The following is a 6,771-nucleotide window of genomic DNA, read 5'->3' as shown; positions in this document are numbered from 1 at the left end:
AAAATAAAACAGGCTGCAAGATGCAGAAAACCACATTTAGGCTCTATTACATTTACAAATACATACATAAATATATTACATACAACAGCAACTCAAAGAGGAAGCGGGCGAGTCACACAGAAGATGGCTGGCTGGCTGCAGTTCTCCCCGCACAGACGTTTGGCTGAGCAGTTATTTTTCCTAATAATTCCAGGAATGGGCTTCGGCATTTTTTTTTCTTTTTCTCTTCTCTTTTGTTGTTTTTGTTTTGTTTTGTTTTTTCCTTTTTTTTTTTTTTTTTTTTTTTTTCCTCCTCCTCCTCCTCTCCTTTCATTTTCTCCTCCCTCCTGGTTTCAGATTTAGTTTGTCCAGTATGGAGAAGTGCCATAGGCGGTTTTGGTAGCCTGAGACTTTTGCTGCATGGTGCTGGGTTGGTTGCGTTGGCCAGATCCACCCTACAAATCGGAAATGAAGGAGATATGGGCATCAGCTGCCATAGCACCAGTGCTCCCAGGAAGATGAAGTGCTCCCTGTCACCAGAAGAGCTGCCACCCCTGGGGACAGCCCTGACACCCACCAATGCAGCGATGCTCCCCCCTGAACGGATCCATCTCTGCCCTGCAACATCTCTGCATCTCGCAATCCAGGACCAGCAGCCACCGAAACACCAAGCAGGAGTGTGGGGGCACCGCCCCACTGCCCTCCCCCTCCCCAAGACAGGTTCAAGCACAAGGACGGAGAGGAGCAGGACTGGGGACAGTGAAGGAGCTCTCTCAAGGTGGACAGAGGCGGGGATCCACCAGCTGGGGATGTCACACATTTGGAGAGAGAAGTAATTTCCTCCTTCTGGACTCTTAAGGCAGAACACTCTGGTTTTGCAGGGAATATTTATAGTGAGGAAAGGAAATGCATGGGCTGATGAAACCAACTCAGAGCTGACATGCAACCTGCAAGGGGATGCTTGACTCTCCCGCCTCGAGTTCCAGTACAAGTGCTCACGTCCCACTCTCCCGCCGCAGCCAGGGAACAGCAGCGCCTGCCTCGGCTTCGCACCTCACAGCCCATCTCCACACCCCACATCAGGATGGCCTCTTCTCAGAGCCCCACATCAGGATGGCCTCTTCTCAGAACTACGGGCTGGCTGAGGCTGGCAGGGACCTCTCGAGGTATCTTGTCCAACCCCTCTGCTCAAGCAGGGTCACCTAGAGCCAGTTGCCAAGGGCCATGTCCAGACAGCTCCAAGGATGGAGACTCCACCACCTCTCTGGGCAAACTGTGCCAGTGCTTGGTCACCATCCCAGCAAAAAAGTGTTTCCTGACGTTCAGAGGAACCTCTTGTGTTTCAGTTTGTGCCCATTGCCTCCTGTCCTGTCACTGGACACCACTGGAAAGAGCCTGGTTCTGTCCTCTTCACACCCTCCCTTCAGATATTTATATACATTGATGTGATTCCCCCCAGCCTTCTCTTCTCCAGGCTGAGCAGTCCCAGCTCTCCCAGCCTTTCCCCATAGGAGAGATGATCCGGTCCCTTCATCATCCTCGTGGCCCTTTGTTGGATTCTCTAGTACATCCATGTCTCTCTTGTACTGGTGAGCCCAGCACTGGACACAGCACTCCAGGTGTGGCCTCACCAGTGCTGAGCAGAGGGGAAGGATCACCTCCATCAACCTGCTGGCAACACTCTGCCTACTGCAGCCCAGGGTCCCATGGGCCTGCTTTGTGGCAAGGGCACACTGTTGTTGGCTCACGGTCAACTTGGTGTCCACCGGGACCCTCAGGGCCTTTTCTGCAAAGCTGCTTTGGCCCCCAGCATATACTGGTGCACATAGGGTTGTTCCTCCCCAGGGGCAGGACTTGGCATTCTCCCTTGCTGAACTTCATGAGGTTCCCTCCCCAGGCTGGTCAACGGCTTCGAGTCTGTCAGTCTGCAAACATTGTCGAGGCCCTTTCCCAATGAGCGAAGCAAAAACCAGAAGGAAGCAAAAACCCCCAAGACCCAGCTGGGATGTGGGTGGGAACAATCTGCCCTCAGGCATGCTGCAGAGGCAGAAAGGGCCGACTCACCTGCCCATCTTGCTGGAGATGGTGATGCAGCATCTGGGAATGAGGCTGCTGATGAGCAGGCAGGATATGGAGAAATGGGGCTGGAGCATAACCCGGGGCAGCACCAGGGTTCAGGGGCCCAGTCGATCCGAGAGCAGAGGGCAGGCTGAAAGGAGGCGGCGTGCCAGCATGGAATCCCTGCTTGTCATACGTCTGCACGGGAGGCGAGGGGGGACAGCATCAGAGAGTGGTGTGAGCAGCCCCACGGTGACCAGACAAGAATAAGAGTAGCCCAAACACACCTCACCTGAACCTTTCACCAACCCCCATGAGCGAGTCAAATCACATCGAATACCTGCAAGCACTTCAGCAGATGAGTTTCAGCTCCTGTTCTCACCCATATTTCTGCACTAATTCCTCCAACATTTGGTTTTATTTTCACGCTATTGTGTTCCTTTTTTCCCTGACCTCTTTTCACTCAGTGGGACATGAGACTGCAGCAGCTGCCTGAAATCAGTCCTTCATACACTGCAGGGTCTCAGCATGGAATTACTCGACCTACCCAGGGCAGCAGAACTCGCAATAAGATTTTCCTCCTCCTGGCCAAAGCTTGACCCCTAACACTAAGTGTGTAACAGAGCTGGCTTCCTACCTGTAAGCATGGATCACAGCCAGACATTCCCCTGGATGAGGGTGTAGAGAGGAGAAAACAGGAGCTGGACATAAGCTCACTGCACACCATGGCTGGACAAAGTGTTTTCTGCTTTCCCTGGGAAGCTGTACGCTGGGGATTGGCCACAGGAGAGTGTGGGACAGGGACCCTCGGATGTTAGGGGTGGGCACTACTGGCTGGTCTGTATGGTGAAAAGCAAAAAGCCTCTCCACTCACCTTCACTGGGGGCTACTTTGACTAAAAAGATTAGCACCATCACATTTCATTTGCACCCAGGCTGCAGCTCGCACGGGCCTGCGTGTGGCAGCGTAGAGCGGTGTGCCCCTGCCAGCAGCTGCCGCGGTAGAAGGAACGGGGCAGAGAGAGAGGCTCCATGCCAACAGCAAACAGCCAGCCTAAGAAATGCCATGGCCTGCTGCCCCTGAGACAGGCCAGCCTGGGAACAGGGCAGCCATCAGCCTGGACCCAGGCCAGAGGGGAGGAGGGTCCAGCGTTGCTCACCTGAGTCTTGTTATAGACTGAGCCACTGATGTCAGGCACACCTGTGTTACTTGAGGTCACAGAAACACCTGGAAAACAAAACACCACTGACAATGAGAAAGTCAACCACCATGCGGCATGAGCCCCGTGCTTTGCTCCCTGCACCACCACGGATGCACCTTTGCCTGCAGTCGCTGCACCACCGGCCCTGCTGCCGCTGCTGCCAGCCCCGCGGGGTTCTCCGTGCTCTCAGACCCACGGCACCCCACTCGGGAACAGCAGAAAGGGTTTGGTTCCTTGCTTCTGCTGCGAAGCGGGAAATCAGCCCGCTGGGATAAATCACCCACATCCACGACCCAGCGGTTACCGCTTGGATGCAAACGCATTTCACCAGGCAGCAGCTGCCTGCACCGAACACTCATTTAAACTCATGAAAAGTCAGGTTTCCCCTAGGATTAGGGATGCTTTTGGCTCTGTTGCAGCATTCAAGAGCTTTCCAGTAGTGCACTGAGCGATGAGACTCAGCATCTGCTACACATTTGAACCCTTGTCCTTTTACATTCTGCAGGAGGGTGAGGTCTGCAATGCTCCTCTGCCCTGAGAGAATAAGTATCACTGGTTCAGGCTGGCCTCCACCTGGACCAGCTGATGCCACAACAGGCTCAGAAACACTCACTGTGAGTAAGAGGCCCTCAAACCAGTCACTTATTCATAGATTTACAAAGACTGGCTCTAATCATTTCACTTGGACTGTAATAAAACCAGTGGTTCCTTTGACCAGTGACTCAGAGGACTGGACTCAGGGTGTGCATTGCTCTGAGGTTGTACCCTTCCTAGGACATTCCTCCTTTTTGGATTGCTGCTCCACAGAGGGCAGCATGATCAGCTCTTGGCTGAAGACAGTCCAGCTGGTGTTTCAAATGCACAGTAAATGCTTGGTATTTGCTTAAGCCCAAGGATGAGCCAGTTAGTGCTAAGCAGTTCAGTATACATTTCTCAGGTCTAACCAGCATGAGCAGAATAAAGCTTTCACATAAGCTGTATAAATTCTTCAGCCTTTACAGTCACAAAGGAAACATTTCCAGGCATGAAACAAAGTGATGAGTTACAGGGTATATGAACAGCAGCTGAAACAACAGCCAGAGATGTGTGAACTGCCCTGTTCATCCCTAACACACAGCTATCTCAGGTGCCTACCAAGAAACTCAAGATCTATTTGTTTGGCAGAGGACCATTTCAGCAGCAGCATCCAACTGCTCAGGTTTCAGCACTGCTACAGCACCACTATACTTCAGCAAAGAAAACTTCAGCAGAGTAAACAGCTCACCATTTCTCCCATCTATAACTGTGGACAAAGCTGCGCATCAGCCACACAAATCCTTATGCAACGTTCAGCCATGAGGTTTAGAAGGAATATTTGGGCCTTTAAAAAAGGATTTTGTATACGGGAGATGGAGAAACATCTTGGAGAGTGACCCTGTTTAGAGCTGGCTGCTGTGTTGACTGCACAGCACTGGGAGCTCGCCTTGCTAAATCCCACTCAAGAGCAACCTCAAGTCTCACGTGTTACCTTTCCCAGGTCCAGTGCCAGCAGATTTGTTTTGTGCTTGAGATGACCCACTGTAGCCTCCTTTGCTGTAATCTCCAGCTGCTGTTCCCTGCGTTAAGTCATCATAGCCTGCCGGTGTGTACAAGACAAGGTGTTACAGTGCGCAAGCAGCTCTGCAGATGCTCACGTGAACAGCGCAGTGGTAAGCATACCTGCTCCATAGCCGTGCTGCCCGTAGCCACTCGCTTGCTGGAAAGGAGTCGACGCGGTGTTCAGGTTGACTCCATGCTGCTTAGCAGATGCTGGAGGTACCTGGACAAAGGAAGGCAACAAAAGGCACTGTTAACCGGGGAGCAGCAGGCAAAATGCAAACTCCCTCTGCCACCTAGTGGGGATGGCACCGGCATCTCCACCTCGCGTGGGAAATTCGATCTGCAGCTGGGAGCACTGGCATGGCATGGGACGAGGCACTCACGCTTCCAGCAGTAACTTGCTGTACTGGGTTTGTGCAAGCCCCAGGTTTTCTGCTAGAGCTGCCCCCCTGGTTGCAGTGCAACCCTCTCTCAGAACAGGTTGCGTATGTCTTTCATACACTGAATGTAAACAGCAAATTCTTACCCACAAACCCAGGAAGGAGCAACCACAGTGCTCTCCCTCCTGAATCAGACAAAACATCAATTCCTGCCTGAGGCTGTTTCATAAAACACTGTCTCACAGGGCCCTAAAATAGACTTATCTACCCTTCTGACTGAAGCATCACCTTCTCCCAAATAACCTTCTGCCTGACACTACTAAGCACTGCTCTCTGACTTAATGGAGGCTCCTCCATCCTCAAAAGGATTTCCTAGGCATTCTCAGCTCACTGACTCAGCTTTGGACCTCCCTTTGACTCTCCAGAGACTGGTAAGGGCTTTCATGAACACTGAGTCCATGAGCTAGCTGTCTGCTATTTACAGTAAACCTGCACACGAGTCCATGAGTTCTGGCCTTTTAAATTTCCTGTTTTCTTGGGGAAGGGACTGCAGATATTTTCTCACAACTGCATGTACTTGGAGATCCCTTGCAGACTGGGGAACCTGATTCTATTCTATTCTTACGAGACCCGACCAGAGTACTGGATCCAGCTCTGGGATCCCCAGTATGAGAAAGACATGGCCCTGGAGAAGAGAAGGCTCCAGGGAGACCTTATTACAGCCTTTCAATACTTAAAGGGGGCTTATAAGGAAGACAGAAAAACTTTTTACCAGGCCCTGTAGTGACAGGACAAAGGGCAACAGTTTTAAACTGAATGAGGGCAGATTTAGATTGGACATAAGGAATAAATTCTTCCCTGTGAGGGTGGTGAGGCGCTGGCCCAGGGTGCCCAGAGCAGCTGTGGCTGCCCCCTCCCTGGAAGGGTTCCAGGCCAGGCTGGACGGGGCTGGGAGCCCCCTGGGCTGGGGGAAGGGGGCCCTGCCCGTGGCAGGGGGGGTGGAACTAGATGATCTTTAAGGTCCCTCCCAACCCAAATCATTCTGCGATTCTATGATATGGAAGGTTTGGGCTGGAGAGCACAAAACCAGAGAGGCATGAAGGGAGAGTTACAGGTCAGGCTGTCACACTTACAAACATGGTTGGCCCATACTGGAACGCACTGGGTACACCAGGCACACCAGCGTAATAAGGTAACCCAGTGTAGCTGTACCCTGGGGGCAGGGTCGGGTTGAGGAAGGGCTGCTGAGTTGTATGGTGAGTCTGTGTCTGGTTCTGCTGTGGCTGGGCGAGTGTGGTAGCAGGAGCAGGGGAGGCAGAATCCCCACGGCCAAATTTTGTTACGTCACCTGTGAAAGAAAGAACTGATCAGAAAAGCTATCAAAGCCACTCCAAAAGCAGAGAACTCAAAGGATTCAAATCCTTTGAATACAAGTAGACAACTACAGAAGAGAGTACACCCTACACTTGAAAGGCTGCAGTTGCTCATGGGAAGAACTCTCCCGGTCTCTGTTCCTGATGGCCACAGGGACATTGCCTGCTCATGGCACAGAACTCTGTGCCATGGCTAATCCAT

The 6,771-nt window shown here is 52.1% G+C and overlaps 1 protein-coding gene across 1 annotated transcript in view; it reads right to left on the bottom strand.

Moving 5' to 3' along the window:
- Positions 1–251: 251 nt before the first annotated feature.
- LOC104357411 (ubiquitin-associated protein 2) overlaps positions 252–6,771 on the bottom strand; it is an 83,235-nt gene continuing 76,715 nt past the window's right edge. Inside the window, exons 7-12 of the mRNA XM_042793965.1 lie at positions 6,330–6,544; positions 4,937–5,036; positions 4,746–4,853; positions 3,197–3,264; positions 2,044–2,235; positions 252–434 (exon numbers count right to left, since the gene is read on the bottom strand). Of these exons, the coding sequence (XP_042649899.1) occupies positions 339–434; positions 2,044–2,235; positions 3,197–3,264; positions 4,746–4,853; positions 4,937–5,036; positions 6,330–6,544 (779 nt within the window). The 3' untranslated portion in view covers positions 252–338. The remainder of the gene's footprint in view (positions 435–2,043; positions 2,236–3,196; positions 3,265–4,745; positions 4,854–4,936; positions 5,037–6,329; positions 6,545–6,771) is intronic.

Source organism: Tyto alba, unplaced genomic scaffold (genome assembly GCF_018691265.1).
Source record: "Tyto alba isolate M040663 unplaced genomic scaffold, T.alba_DEE_v4.0 Super-Scaffold_20000014, whole genome shotgun sequence".
Classification (NCBI taxonomy): Eukaryota; Metazoa; Chordata; class Aves; order Strigiformes; family Tytonidae; genus Tyto; species Tyto alba.
This window is presented reverse-complemented; position numbering and strand designations above follow the sequence as displayed.